Source organism: Panicum hallii, chromosome 2 (assembly GCF_002211085.1).
Source record: "Panicum hallii strain FIL2 chromosome 2, PHallii_v3.1, whole genome shotgun sequence".
Taxonomy (NCBI): Eukaryota; Viridiplantae; Streptophyta; class Magnoliopsida; order Poales; family Poaceae; genus Panicum; species Panicum hallii.
Genome location: NC_038043.1, coordinates 8,330,674 through 8,344,840, shown reverse-complemented (window position 1 = coordinate 8,344,840; position 14,167 = coordinate 8,330,674). Strand labels below are relative to the sequence as shown.

General features: G+C 45.1%; 2 protein-coding genes across 2 annotated transcripts; one reads left to right on the top strand and one right to left on the bottom strand.

Moving 5' to 3' along the window:
* Window positions 1-3: 3 nt before the first annotated feature.
* Window positions 4-9,891, bottom strand: LOC112880851. The gene is made up of 13 exons (XM_025945592.1): window positions 9,861-9,891; window positions 6,095-6,144; window positions 5,916-5,996; window positions 5,691-5,831; window positions 4,273-4,545; window positions 3,719-4,100; window positions 3,548-3,609; window positions 3,419-3,466; window positions 2,307-2,651; window positions 976-1,608; window positions 665-799; window positions 408-557; window positions 4-312 (listed from the first exon to the last, which is right to left on the bottom strand). The coding sequence occupies exons 1-13, from the start codon at window positions 9,889-9,891 to the stop codon at window positions 4-6; spliced, it is 2,640 nt and encodes an 879-aa protein (XP_025801377.1).
* Window positions 9,497-12,927, top strand: LOC112880850. Its single transcript, XM_025945591.1, has 6 exons — window positions 9,497-10,031; window positions 10,096-10,500; window positions 10,887-10,996; window positions 11,528-11,619; window positions 12,239-12,272; window positions 12,805-12,927. Exons 2-6 carry the CDS (start codon window positions 10,491-10,493, stop codon window positions 12,925-12,927), a joined length of 369 nt encoding a protein of 122 aa, XP_025801376.1. The 5' UTR covers window positions 9,497-10,031; window positions 10,096-10,490.
* Window positions 12,928-14,167: the final 1,240 nt, after the last annotated feature.

Sequence of the window (14,167 nt, the reverse complement as noted above, 5' to 3'; positions counted from 1 at the left end):
AGTTCAGCAGGGCATCTTGAAGCCCATGTACCGACCGCTCGTGTACTGCTCCCAGACGCGGACGGCGCCGGAGCACGCGATCACGGCGGCGCTGAGGGCCAGGATGCCGGCGACCACGAACACGATCAGCGAGGCCCTGCCGGACCTCCTCACGGCGCCCTCGATCGCGGCCAGCCCGACGACGGACGCCGCGAAGCAGGTGGCGGCGTAGACCAGCGCGCTCGCGATCCCCTCGACTCCCAGGATGATGAACTGGGCCATAGACATCGAGGCGCAGAAGAGCACCATGAACATCGTCGTCGCCGACGCCGTCTGAAACGAAGATCATTCAGAGTTCGTTCGGAAATGGGCGTCTCGAATAAGGGGAGCAGAAGACGATGAACATGAGCTGCGATGCGTGATCTTACTTTTGGGGGGACCCCGATCTGGAGGAGGACGGGGTTGAGGAGCAGGCCGCCTCCTATGCCGAAGAGCCCGCTCATGACGCCGGTCAGCAGAGCGGCCACCGGGAAGACGTACGCCGGCAGCGCGTCCAGCTTGCTGCTCGCCGACATCGCCTGCGTTCGTCATCGAGCACAGATGGTTGTCACCGGAAAAGTGAACAATTTTGTAGCTTCTTTGGTGACTAATTTTGTTGGATTTTTGGTAATGATCGCAGGAGTACCTGGTCGACGCCGTGGTAAGCTTGTGACTTTCTCCTTTGGTGCCCGATGCACGCTGTGAAAGCCACCGCGACAGGGATCTGGGCCACGGTGATGAGCCAGTACGCGATTCCACAGGGCTTTATGTTGAAGGCTCCCTGAAGAATCAAGAAACAGATCAAGGATGTGTCCTCAGAGTTTGAAAGAATTTGAAACATGTTTACTGAAATTGAAGTTACAAATTTACTACTGGTATGAGTTCACTTTATAAAAACATCGAATCGAAATGAATTCATGTTTCATGAAGGGCAGGGAAGCTCAGCTCAGCTCGTACCTTGGCGCCATCACCTCCTATGAACAGGTGCATGGCGAAGAAGCAGAGCCAGACCGTGACAAGCACCAGCAAGTCCACCCACTGGCAGCGCCGGCCGCCGTCGCCGCCGCCGCCGCCGCCGCCTCCGTTGCGTCCAAGGAGCGGCTCCTCCGCCGCCGCCGCGGCCGCGCCCTCAGCGGCTGCCGCGTCGGGGATCCTCCCCAGCTCCGCCGTCTCGGCGCGACACCGCCGCACCCCGGTGCGGTACGTCTTGAAGGTGGCGAAGGCGAGGAACAGCGAGAAGAGCGCGGTGATGAGCCACTCCGGGAACATGACGTTGCACACGACCCCGGCGCTGACGCCCAGGAGCAGGCACGGCTGCGACACCACGGCGATGCCGTAGTCGATCAGCGGCCGCCGCCCGCCGCCGCGGAGGAGGAGGGTGTAGAGCACGTTGGAGAGCGTGCCCCCCGTGACCATGAACGTGGAGAACGCGGCTGCCGTCTTGGGGCCGAGCCCGGCGACGACGCTGAGGATCGGGACGTACAGCGAGCCGCCGCCGACGCCGCCGGCGCTGGAGACGGCCGCGGCCAGGAAGGAGAGGACGCACGCAAGAACGGCGCCGAGGTTGATCTGCGGGGAAGGTGCCGTCACCTGCGAGCTCCATTGGGATTGGTAGATTCCCGGGCTAGCCGCTGCCGCTCCGACAGAGGAGATCAGGAGCTTCGAGGAGTTCATCATCTTGCTAGTGTCGTGGAGGCGACTTGGAGTTGGACAATGCCGTGCTTCTTGTTTTGTAGGACTTGGTAGATGCCAACTTTGGCTTTCCAGTGGTGCTAATGGACGACGAAGCTGAGTTGGGAGCAGTTGAATCTGTGTACAGTAGGATCCAATTGATGCTTTGTGATGTGCATGGTTCCATTTTCTGTCTGTTAGTTTAGAGGTTTCTGCTCGTGGAGGCAGCGACAAAAGTTTTTTTTTTCTTTGAGCGGGCAGCGGCAAAAGTTGTTGGTGTTAAGCAACAGATTTCCTTATTTGGTCAGCAGTTGTGGCATGTGGTGTGAGGTCTTCAACTGGTTTTTGGAAAAAAAATTGCCTGCAGCCGGCCGCAACCAAGCGGCACTGCAGCCTCCTTTCGATTCACGACACGTGTCCGTTCCCACGGATCCCAAAGAAACGGCCCAGCTTAGCTTCGCATCGGCTCAAAGTATCGATTGGTTTTGCTCCGGCTTCGGCTCCGCTATCTACTTCCGTGAAGATCCGAAAAAAACGCTCATTGCCGTTAGAGGTAAAACTGGCACGGGCCGCGCCGCTAGCCCGCTGGGCTGAGCCGCGCCGCAGGCCTGTGGTACCGTGGCTCCAATCCTCTTCTTCCTCGCCGAAGTCCGGAGTTCCAGCAGGGAGGCTGCCGGCGGCTTGGAGCGGGGAGGCCCGGTCTCCACTCCCCTTCTTGGCTTGTCCAGCGACGGCGCGCACTGGCCGGCCTCGCGCCGCTTTGGAGGCGGAGGAGCTTGCCCAGCGTATCGCGCTACGAAGGCCGCCTCGCCGCCGGCCTCTTCGTAGCAGCCGAGGTTGCAGCCGTTCGAGTAGACTGCGACAGTGGACGGCGCGCTGCTCTGGCCTAGAACTCGCGGTAGTTCACTGCTCGCTAGCTGCTTGTTATACTCCCAGCAGAGGCGGATGGCAGCAAGCAGTAGCTAGCCAACAGCTAGCAGGTTTGCCAGCATTTGATCAAACAGGCTCACAATTCTGTTCGTATTCCAATTCCAATGCATGCTCTGTCTTTACTCTGGTTTGGTCTACGACATAACTTCTTGTCAGTTTTATAAATTTAACCAAACTAATTATATTGTTTTAAAAGTGTGCCTAATCTTAAAAAAATATCTTGCTAATACTGAAGAAATGCCATTTCGTTTTCAGAATCCTTGACAATGTTGTGCAACTAGAAGCTATCAGTCCTCGGAAATCAACAAGACTCGAACCAAGTTGGAGATGTTATAATGAAGTCTGGAGAATCTAATGCTGATATGTGCAGCAAAAATTGAGCTGAATATTTCTGGGCAATGAAGAAAACATCCCATGAGGTTATCAAGCTAGAAGAGAAGCAAAGATAAACCCTGTATAGCCTGTATAGTAGTACTGATCAGAGCTTGCTGGCCTGATCCTGTGTATTTTTTCAACAGCGTGTATACTCTGTACTAGTGATTACAACCTACATTTCTGCAGTGATCAGTTGTAATTTCTATTGTCATCAAAACAATGCAAATAGATTATTACAGCTCCAATTACATTGAAATTGATAAAAGAGTGCCTGCTGCTTATGTGTTAAGATTTTGGGCTTCATCAAAATGTAATTTACGAGCAGCTGAAGCTTCTTGATCAACTCCAAGTAGAAGGCTTATATATCCTCCTGGCATCAATGGAGCAAACACCGTTGGAAATCCGCATACATATCATTGCTTACACCATTGCTTAATGTCATATTAGCACCAACGCTTTCATCAAATGATGTCTGTGTACAAAAAAAAATTCAGAGAATATTCAGATAAATGAATTATTGAAAAGGACAATAGCATAGCTCAGTATGCCTTACAATCATCTGTTTCGGGTCCTGATCATGTTCTGTACTTTGGTCCATTTTCCTTGAAGCTTTTCCTATGTGGAGGAGTAAAAATATTATGAGCTTACTTTCTCTATGATTGAACAGGAACATGTAATATATATTTAGAACTGTTAAAAGAAGTGATATGGAGAGGATAAGAACCTTTATTAGAAGAACTTCTCCTTTTCTTCCCTGTATTCTTTTCAACTGCATTCTTTGCTCGTTTACTTTTTGCACCTTGCACTACCTGAGGAACTCTAAATGATATTTTACTATTTACATTATCCATACTGCAGTCATTTGAAATTCCAAGAACCTCAGTTTCTTCCATTTTGTTTAGTGAATGATCAGCCTCCAATTCCAACTTCTCTAATGCTCTCTCCAAATCATTAAGGAGTGGTTTTGACACTGAACACTTCAATGCAAGGGATGTTGCCATTCGAGACAGTCTTGCAGCATGTGCTTTCAAGTTTTCTTTCTCCTTTCCTTTTTTCTCAATATAAAAACCTCTTTTTGCATACTTTGTCCATCTGGTCAGTATATACTGAGATGGTAACATGAAAATATCATTTATATTGAATACTTTCAAGGTATGCCTGCATAATATACCTACAAGTTATAAAACCAACGGTAAGCAATTTGTATCGGAAGGAAAACTGTAACTCAAATAATGTATATGTATCTATAGATTCAAACTTTCTGCAAGAACAAGTAACAGTCTTGTCTGCAATGTTGAACACAACTGTTGCTCCATAATTTGAGTCCATATGTGTGACCATGAATGTTGATATTGACCCCTCAGTTTGTACTAACTTGCAAGAAAATGCAAACTGATTTTTAAATTCATCCTCAAACTCTGTATACATCCTCCTTGTATAAGATTCAGCAGCTGTCTTCGATAAAGGAAAATTTGGGATGTAATTAACCGGGTTCTTCATACGTGATTTAAAATCTTCATACAACTCATTCTCACGAAGAGAAGCAGAAACCTTTTCACATTCCACAATGAGTTCAGAAAGACCAAGTTTCCTACGAAATCTTTTCTTAAAGATATTATTCATACCTTCACTCCTTTGGGTTGTTGTCATATCAGCTGTAAAAGAGTCATGATAAACTGCAGCCCACTTTTCTCTGAAATCATATAGATTTAGCAGCCATGAATTCTCCTCTAGGCCATAGTCAGTCAACAGTTTATTCCACTTTTTTTTGAAACACTCCTCTGATCTATCTTCATAGACACAACTTTTGAAAGCAGGTAAAAACTTCTTAGGGTGCTTATTAATTACATGACTAAGATGTTTCGCAGCATTAAGATAAATATGCCACAAACAAAGACGATGGCTTGTATTTGGGAATTCATAAGCAATTGCTCCTGCCATGGCTGCATCTTGATCAGTAAAAATAGTGATTGGGTACTTTCCAGACATTGCCCTCAAAAAAGTTTCAAATAGCCAAATAAATGAAGGAATAGTTTCATTAAATAACAGTCTGCCCCAAAAATGATTGTCTACTTGTGGTGGTTGGTTCCAAGGATTGGAGCAAAAGGCATTTCAAATTTATTAGTTTGAAATGTGGTGTCAAATGACACAGCATCACCAAAACATTTGTAATCCATGATAGACTGACCATCAGTCCAAAAGAAATTAGTTATCCGACCATTTTCTTTGTTTATTTCAATTGCATAAAAAATTTTTGGATCCTCTATCTGCTTGTTCTTTAGGTATTCCAGCAATGTTTGTGCATCATTGCATTCTAAATACTTCTTCCGTTCACGACCAATTTCATTGTAGCAATCAACCTTCAAGAATGGAACATTTTCAGGACGACCATAAAATTGTTTCATGAACCTGAACACCTGTGATGGCTTCATCCCAGCTTCCCGTATTTGACTAATGAGTTTTCTGTCCGCTTCTATAACATGTCGCTGGGATCTCAACATGTGTATCTTATCTGGACTGGCTAGATAATGATTATGTTCAAGTTCAACCTGTTGCACTGTCCAAATCCCCTCTCTACTAATGCTGAACAGAATACGAGCATTACAACCTGTCCTTGTACTGCCACGTGATGAACCAGCGTCTCCATGCCCTTGTTTGCTACAAACTAACAGTTTTGATGACATAGTTTTATCCACTCTACGCTTTGTGTCACTTTTTCTGATGCTGAACCTGACCTTACCAGCATATGTGTTGTACATCTCATATGCAATGTCTCCAGACTCAAAAGACATTCCAACTTCAGGAACTATCACAGGTGGTCCATACTCATTAACATCCTATTATAAAATGCGCCATCAACAATGTCACATTATCATAACACAAACTAAATTGTTTTCTTAAAATATGCATAATCATGTTACCTGATGTGCCGTTGATTTAGGAATTGTGTTGTCATTGCCTTGACCATTTTCACTAATAGCCAGCGATGCTATGTGTGATGTCTATTTTTCATGTACAACAAGTATTATAAATTTGCACATATAAAAATGATCGAACCATAGTTCAAAAAAATAGCATCAGAGAAACATTTTCACTATACCTGCGTTTTCTGTTGGTCATCGCCTATCTGATCATCGATGGTTGCAGATTCTTCAGATGCAAAAGGGAGCAACAAAGATCATTCCAATTATTGTCGTGGGTCCATGTGCAGAAGGGAGCCCAAATTGTCTTGTCATATCCTCTTCTCCTTGCATGTCCTCGTCCGCTCTTCCTGCCATGGTGCTCAGTGGATGATAGTCCTAAAACATACGTGAGAACTGTTATATCTGAGTTGAGGATAGATCACCTTTGTCTCAAACGGGGGAACAGTGCAGATCGCTGCAAATTGACGCCGGTGAGGCGATGATCGGCGCCGGCGGCGCTACGTGGTTTGACGGTTGTTTCTTTTTACCCCATGATGCAGATGCGAAAAAAGAGATCGAGCCAACAGAGGCAAGGAGCAAACTAATCGATGGCTTGAGCCAATAGCCGAAGCCAACTTGGCTGGGTTAATCGGTACTTTGAGCCGATACGAAGCCAAGCTGGGCCGTTTCTTTGAGATTCGTAGGAACGGACACGTGTCGCGAATCGAAACGCGAATCGAAAGGAGGCTGCAGTGCCGCTTGTTTGCAGCCGGCTGCAGGCAATTTTTTGTTTGTTGTTGTGTGGTTGTTTCTGTCGTGTGGTGGTGGCGTCAGGGGTGGAGCCAAGGATTTTAGGTGCCGGGGTCTCAGCGTGCAAGGCATTGGTGAGGTCACGGCCTCACGGGGGTCATCAGTACTGTTACCATGGTGTTTGTCCTAGATCATCGGGGTCATGCCTCTAGCCCCACCCCTGGGTGGCGTCGTTGTGTGCTGTGTTGTGTTCGTTGCCTTTATATTTCGATTTCTATATTAATACATAAACCTAACCTTCCAACTTCTTCAAAAAATTGATCAACTATGCGTGGCTACTTTTGTTTAAGAGACATGACAAACCTTCAGCACAAAGGTGGAAAAGATAAAGATATGGAGAAAAGGGAGCTCCTTATCTGAATTCTCTATATGGTTTAAATTTTTCTAGGCTTCCTCTCAATTGAAAAGAATCAAGAAAGAAATTGTAGTTACACATTTCATAATTAAACAAATCCATCTCTTGCTGAATCCCAGCCTTTCCATGATATAGTAAAAACGTATGGCCACTCCACTTGATGATATGCCTTGGACATATCAAGTTTGAGAGCAAAACTGCGATTTCGTTTTGTACCATTTGCTCGCATAAAATTCAGATATTCATAGGCTGTAATTATATTGTAAAAAATAATTCTACCTTGGGCAAATGTAGATTGCTCCTCTGAAATGATTCCAAGGATAGGAGAACAGGCTTGAGCCAATTAACCAGTATATTAGAAAGAATTTCATGGACCACATTGTGTAGACTAATCAGACCAAATTGCACTCTCTGCTTTTGGTCGGTACTAAATGCCACATCATTTAGTACCGGATGGCTGACCGGTACCGTCTGGTCGGTACTAAATGCCACATGAATTAGTACTGGATGGTTGACCGGTACCGTCTGGTCGGTACTAAATGCCACACCATTTACTACCGGCCAAAACATCCGCTACTAAAGGGGCCATAGTACTGGTCGCCGGTCGGTAGTCGGTAACACCGACCGGTACTGAATGGCTTTGCGCCTAAAAAATAAAGAAAAAAATTGAGGAACAGCCGGGAGGCTCCCGCACACGCGCATCCTCCCAAGTCGCAAGTCACGTGAATTTCACGCGTAATACGTGCGTGCGCGTAACACCGACCGGTACTAAACGGCTTAGCGCCTAAAAAATCAAGAAAAAATTGAGGAACAACCGGGAGGCTCCCGCACACGCGCATCCTCCCAAGTCACAAGTCACGTGAATTTCACACGTAATACGTGCGTGCGCAGTCCGTAGGATTTCGAACTCACGACCTCAAGCCTCGCGCGAAACTTCCTTACCATCTTACTTACACAGTACATGTGATGGAGTTAGATATGCTTTCGTTTTGAAGTAACATGCAGAGAGGCATTTAGTACCCGTCGGTAACCGGTACCGGTTGGTGTTATTGACCGGTACTAAATGGCCTCCGAGGATTGAAATTTTTTATTCGGTACTAATTTTCCGGTACTAACGTGTTGGACGAATACTCAGTTTCCAATAGTAACTAGATTGAACAACTTTGGAACTTAAACAATGAATGCACTATTACTTTCTCATGTCGAATGCCGAGTCCTAGCTAGCCACAGAGAAGGCGTGGGAGGACGGTGTGGAACGGCTGATGAAAACCATCCTCAGCATATATAGAGGACGACAGACTAAACATTGTTCACTTTAGAAATCAAAATGGGAGCGCCTGTTTATGAAATAAATGGACCAACCAAGAAACGTAACGTGCTTTAAAAATATAGAAAATAGAACTTCATTTGTAGGTCATTAGAGGAGGTATGCACGCCCATAAGATCGGATCTAGATTTATCCTAAACACTGACCGCGCTATTTTTTTTCCATGGTGGGCGTTAGGAACAAGTTATATTTATTTTGGTTTATTGGATCGATCTAAAAATTTGATAAAATGAACTATAATAATATTATACGTAATTAATTTAGAAGGAGAAATAAACTAAGATGGCAATATTATTATAATTATTTAGTTGACTCATAAAACACCATTAGGTATCTACTTGCATCTCTGGACGTACCTTTCCATAGTGAGATATTTTTGGTAATTTAATCAATTTTAAGATCTATCCGTTCAGTCTCTTCAGATGTGCTCGTAGAGATAAAAGTTTGCATATTATATATATATATATATATATATATATATATATATATATTCCCTGTATAGTGTCGGAAGAAAACATAGTTCCCACTGGAAAATTTTATATTCCCTAACTCACGTTGGGATTATATTCGGTTCCTTTCTTAGCTTAGGTTTCGATGTTGTACTATATTTAACCGGTGTTTGTTGATCTCTCGCACGCAGCATGGGAATCACGTATCGATAATAGTGCATCTGATCGAGTACGATTAACGAAATCATACTACAGGTCGAACGAACAAATTATTATATTATTATATGGAACACCTGCATATAATTTTTTTTTGAGGGGTACCTGCATATAAATGGCAGGAACACTATCATCACAGGGACAAATCGGCTGCTGCACACTAGAGCCCACGACAAAAGAAGGTACCCCCGGAGATTCACCAAAGCCCATGAAAAAAACAACAGTAGCTTCAGGCCCACCTTGTCGGCCTGCTAGACACACTTCTGCATCATGGGTCCATAATTGTTCGAACGGGCTGTTATCTCTCTATAACGAATCCTGGAAGCTCAAGCATCTTATTGGGCCACGTCGCATGTTTTTTTTTCCGCCGTCGGATTTTGATGGGACCATCCAGAATCGGGCATAGCACCTAGTGTTTCCAGAGCCTTCCCGAACGCCGCCTCGCTCGACTGGTTGCTGGTTCCCCGCCTCGCAGCGTCAGCCCCCCACGTCCCGCCGTGCGGCTCCGAGAGCGAGAGGCGCGCGATCCGTGCAGAAGCTGGAGGCACGCGACCACGGCACGAGGCATCTGGCGCCCGCTGTCCCGGAGGCCCGAGAGAGAACGGACGTACCCTCGTCGTCGCCTACCTCTGCGCTCCCTCTGCTTGTTGCCTAGTACGTCTGCTATGTGCTATCCGCCGCTCGCGAAGGAGCAGCAGTGTCCACGCTGGCGCCATTCGAATGCACATATGATGAAGCAGGCAAGTAGTGCCAGCCCTTCGCAGCTCCCTGCGCGCCCAGGGGCCCTCCCACTCCGCCGAACACACCAGCCAGCGCCCTAGCACGCGGAGCGGCCATTGGAAGATGCCCGATAGCTGCTCGACGAAATGCCTCCAAGGCAAGCTACTCATTGAACCAACACTGGATCCAGACGTCCTCTGCCTAGGAACAAGGTGGCAACAACGTCCTCGGCCACGTCTTACTCACAGATGAACAAGGTAGTGTGTCGTTTGATAAGATTAGCTTCTTGTTGTCTAAGATCTAATATGCATATGCATGCAGGCTGTTCAATTCATATGTGCAGATGCATGTGTGGGCACGCATGATAGAGAAGCTAGCTATATACAGAGCATGGTGATCGGGTACAGCGCGGCGTCACCATCAGCAGCCAGACCTCACCAGGAAGATGTGGCTCATCCTCACCGTTTGAGCTTGTGGACCTATAGGTGCAGCAGCTTATGAATGACTGCAGCCTGTTATTTTGCAAGCTTTGCCCCCATCAAAGAAATCTTGCTTGCCCAACTTAGGCAAAGCTGACAACCTGAGATATGCTCTATATGTGTTTGATGAAATGCACAAGTGTGGACCAGCATATTCATAGTCATAGGTCTTTCAAAAATACTCATAGTTATAGCTATGCCTGAAGAACCCGACATACAAGCTCCGAGACTTAGATAATGGATAATGGTAAGTACAAACAAATTGTTATTTGTTTCCTGGCCCTTCTCCATCTGGCTGCAACCATTATAAAAGATCATGCCCAAAACACTTTCTTTAAGCATAATAAGCATAGCTTGGATTTGAATTGTTTTAAGTTGTAGTATGAAAAAAGAATATATAGTACTGTAATTTTGAATTTCCTCTCCGGCTAGTTTATTAAACTAAGCAAAATAGTCAATGCAACTCACTAAGATTTAGTTTAGTTCAAGTATACTATATTCACCTTGATCTCTGTAATACGAGTACTAACCTTTTGCACCATACCTTGTAGGACAGCAATAGTTCTGATAATTTCTGCTTTCCAGGAAAAAAAACATTATAACTCGACTCCTTTTGATTGGTTCTTGCATCAGGGATGGCTCCTGAGACCAAAGTTGTAAAGGCATCTAAGCCTGTCCTAGAGTGGCATAAATGTATTCCACATAAGTTGCTGCCTTTTAAATGGCATTTGCAGCATCTGCTGGTAGGGCCATGCTTGTGACGTTCCTTATGACAAGTACAAAATTTTATATTTAGGGCCCCATAGGAAGAAAGAGTAGTATGTTCAGGGTTATACCTGAAGCTACATGGAAATTCTTCTCCTAGATCCTCATTTTTCCCTTTCAAAATTCATTCAGGTGTCATCCTAGTTTGGTGATAGCCAAAGTTGGCTGCTACTACACTGCTATCTATTTGAAAGTACATATACTATGCATTACCAGAATTATGATCTCATCTGCTACATAAGTTATATTTATCCCACCTCCATCCTATGTATTAATTATTAAACAAAAATGCGCAATGCTCTGTAAATGTACCACTATAAGGTAACATTGCTGAGCTACACTTATAAAAGGTGAAGCACAACAAAATGATATTCATTCACTGGCCTATAATGTATGATGCTGGCCTGGCTCGCTCCAAGCAAGGCGCGGCAAAGCCGCGCAAGTTTTTCTAGTAACTAATTAAAGTCCCTTCCTCTAAAAAAACTAATTTAAGCCCCTTGTGCATGCAGGTGCGTTCATGGGCCTTGCGGGCTACCAATATCCGAGATGGACACCATACAGAAGATATTTTGGGCACAATTAAGCGCTTACTTATTCCGCAGTTAGTTACTCTCTCAATTTTAGTTGTGATGGTGTGCATTTAGTACATTTGTCTATCTGTCTATACTATATTAACCCTATTGCACTATAATATATCAACACTAGGAGAAAAAAGTGCAACTAATAACCACATAACTTGATAATATTAAAAAAAAATACAACCGCTACACCGAGCCATCTATTTTCACCGCTTGGCTGGATGCAACAATTCGACTTAAAAGGTCATTAGGTCTTTCAAAAAAAAAAGACTTAAAAGGTCATTAGTGTTTCCTGGGTCTATTAAAAAACAATTCAAATATCCTCGAACCATGCTCGGACATACAGTCTAGAATTCGAAAACATATTACTAAGAGTTACTAGTCTAGGCATGTACAACTAGCAAACAAGCTAAGCAAATAAGGTGGTAGCCAGAAAAGACATTAGTGTTTTCTTGGGTCTATTCTGGTTAACAATCTCTAATTTTGTTCATTTAATATTTACACATTGCATTCTTTTAATATTGTTGCTTTGTTTTATTATAATCAATAGTACTAAGATTATTACATCAAAATTAAACTAGTACGAAATTATCCCTTACAGCTCGTATTCTATTTACTGGTGTAAGATGGTATATATGACAGGTTATTATTGACCATAACATCCTGGTCACCACAGGTATTTCGTTACTTGGGTACGTAGGAACAGAGCTAGCTAGGTTTCTATGTGCTTGTTCCTAATAATTGAGTAATAGGGATCTGAAAAAAAAAGAAATAGTATTAAAAAGTTCACATTAATCCAAAAATGGAAAACATGCTATCTAGTGGTTATCAAAACTTTTACATTAGGTTCCCCCCTCAGTTAATAGCTACTTGTTGAGGAGGATTATATTCTCCTAGGCCTATCAGCAGGGAAGCTATCAGGTGTATTCAGGTTACCCACTCTGGCTGCAGGTTCTCCTCCCACAGATGACAGACCCTCGCTCACCTCGTACGTGGTTCTGTTCCCATGAACTAACTTGCTGCTGATCGATGAATAAAATAACTTAAGAGATATCTATCGATGTTAGCAACAAACGGGCAAACGTTACTGACAAGAAATATATGCTCTTTTTTTTTCCGAACTTCATTTTCACCAGAGATCGCCCTTGTCATCACTTCTGCATATGCAGATCGAACACAGATTTATTTCTCATTGGTGTTTGTCTAAGATTGGTTCTGCGTCAGGGTTAAAAGAAACAGGGTTCAGAATATCCACGGCCACATGCAGCGGACCTGAGCAGTACTCCCTACTACCTACTTCCTGGAAACTGCGGCATGCATACGACCTATAGCCTGACGGTGCTGCACCCTCTCCAATTCAAACGGAGCTGATAGTTGGCTGCATTTTGTTGGTCAGAGACTAGGATATAGTTAAATATTGTGCACACCTATTACCTAGTCCAAGTTCTCTGATCAAAGAGCCAGCCAGCCCTCTGAAAGAAAGGAGAGAACGAAGTTGAAGGGAGAAGCGACTTCCCCGTTTTGACTTGGAATCCTTGAATGCGTTTGGGAGAACATCAACCACAACAAGAAGGGAAGTCAGCAGACATAAAAGTTTGAAGTTTCCTGAGTCATATTGCTTGTTTTCGGCAGCAGAAATGCTCCTCTAAATTTGAAAAAAAAAAGGAGTGGGTCCCTGGATAGTGGCATAACTGTTTTAATATATAACATGCTGTAAAGAAAGTGGAATTTTGAACAAGAACCCTACCTGCCTCGCGCCAAAAACAATTCCCTGTCAGTGCAGTCCAGCTGCTGCCCCCACAAAAACTACTTGCACACGACTAAGCACAGACCAATTGCAAAAATATCCCCCTGCGTACGTCGCCGGTATTAACTCCCCGCAGAAACGGGTGCTGCATCGCAGGCTGGATCCATCTGTCAGAAGCTTTGTGTATTCATTCAGATGACCATTGACTGAAGAATCGTGATCGGCAGTGGGAGGGCGCCGCCTCCGGCCGGGCTGATGAGACCACGAAAGCGCTAGCTGCCTGGATCGAACCTGCAGCAGCGTTGAGCGCGACGGCGGCGTTGCCTTGCGTTGGATTACTGGGATCTGGGCCGGCGGGCCGCCGCAGGGGCATGATACGAAGCGTCAACCGTCACCGAGAAAAGTAGGGCAGGCGGCGAGCGGCGGGCGGCGGCCCCCCCGTCCACGTCGTCGGCGTGTATGCGGGGCAGCCCCCGGCCAAGGGAGGCGGCATCGTGGAACCTTCTTGTCGGCCGGCCGGCCGGGCTCGCTTGTCCGCGATCCAGGGAGATCTGTCACTATGTTTGTTTTTAACAAATTTTATGTTATCTAGTAGAGTCTCTACTATATGACTGGCCTGCAGGGTATGGGGCTGAGTAGCTATGTGGGTTATTGGGTAAGTGCTATACATCAGTAGCTACTGGCTGGATCGGAGTGAGAGTAGTAGGTACTACCTAGGTACTAGGTTTTATGCCAATTCTTATGTTAGCTGTCATTAGCTAGGGATTTATCTAAGCATGAAGATCGCCAGGCTTTTGCTGTCAAGTGGATAGGGCTCGAGATAT

Coding starts and splice junctions, on each gene's coding strand:
- LOC112880851 (XM_025945592.1), bottom strand. CDS start 9,891: ATGGCCGCTCCGCGTGCTAGGGCGCTGGCTG. Junction 5,832..5,915: donor CTAAATCAACGGCACATCAG/GTAACATGATTA, acceptor ATTTTATAATAG/GATGTTAATGAGTATGGACC. Junction 2,652..3,418: donor ATATGACATTAAGCAATGGT/GTAAGCAATGAT, acceptor GCTGTTGGCTAG/CTACTGCTTGCTGCCATCCG.
- LOC112880850 (XM_025945591.1), top strand. Junction 10,997..11,527: donor GGCATTTGCAGCATCTGCTG/GTAGGGCCATGC, acceptor TTGTGCATGCAG/GTGCGTTCATGGGCCTTGCG. Junction 11,620..12,238: donor AAGCGCTTACTTATTCCGCA/GTTAGTTACTCT, acceptor TATATATGACAG/GTTATTATTGACCATAACAT.